We start from the raw sequence: 354 nt of genomic DNA, 5'->3' as shown, positions 1-354 counted from the left end.
AGGCAGGGCCCTGGGGCAGGGGTTGGGTGCAGTGGGTATGGGCGGGGGCTGTCCGGGCAGCACTGGGAGCCCAGGGAGCTCCTGGTCTGTGCCCAGAGCCACCAGCATGGCCAAGGCAGTGCCAAACCTTCATCCAGCCCCAGGGCAGCATGTGCCACCCTGGCTTGCCCAAGGTGGGGCCAGGGCCCTGTGCATGGAGCACACAGCCTGGGCTGGCTGCTCCTTCTCTTGGGGGGCTGGGGCAGGGACACTCAGAGTCTCTGTCCCTGTGCAGGGGCGCAGAGATCCTGTTCAGCCTGGCACTCGCCCACACCCGCCGTGCGGGTGCCGATGGCGTGTACCCGCTCTCTGACT

At 68.4% G+C, this 354-nt stretch overlaps 1 protein-coding gene across 1 annotated transcript in view; it reads left to right on the top strand.

Annotated features, from left to right (window-relative positions):
- The window catches only part of LOC104407310 (alpha-mannosidase 2x-like), a gene marked incomplete at both ends in the record, with an annotated part of 3,483 nt that extends 3,133 nt beyond the window's left edge, over positions 1–350 (top strand). Inside the window, one exon of the mRNA XM_010016553.1 lies at positions 215–350. Coding sequence (XP_010014855.1) covers positions 215–350 — 136 coding nt within the window. The remainder of the gene's footprint in view (positions 1–214) is intronic.
- Positions 351–354: the final 4 nt, after the last annotated feature.

Source organism: Nestor notabilis, unplaced genomic scaffold (assembly GCF_000696875.1).
Source record: "Nestor notabilis isolate BGI_N333 unplaced genomic scaffold, ASM69687v1 scaffold23606, whole genome shotgun sequence".
NCBI lineage: Eukaryota > Metazoa > Chordata > Aves > Psittaciformes > Psittacidae > Nestor > Nestor notabilis.
Note: the sequence above shows the minus strand (reverse complement) of the source record. Positions and strands in the feature narration are given on the sequence as shown.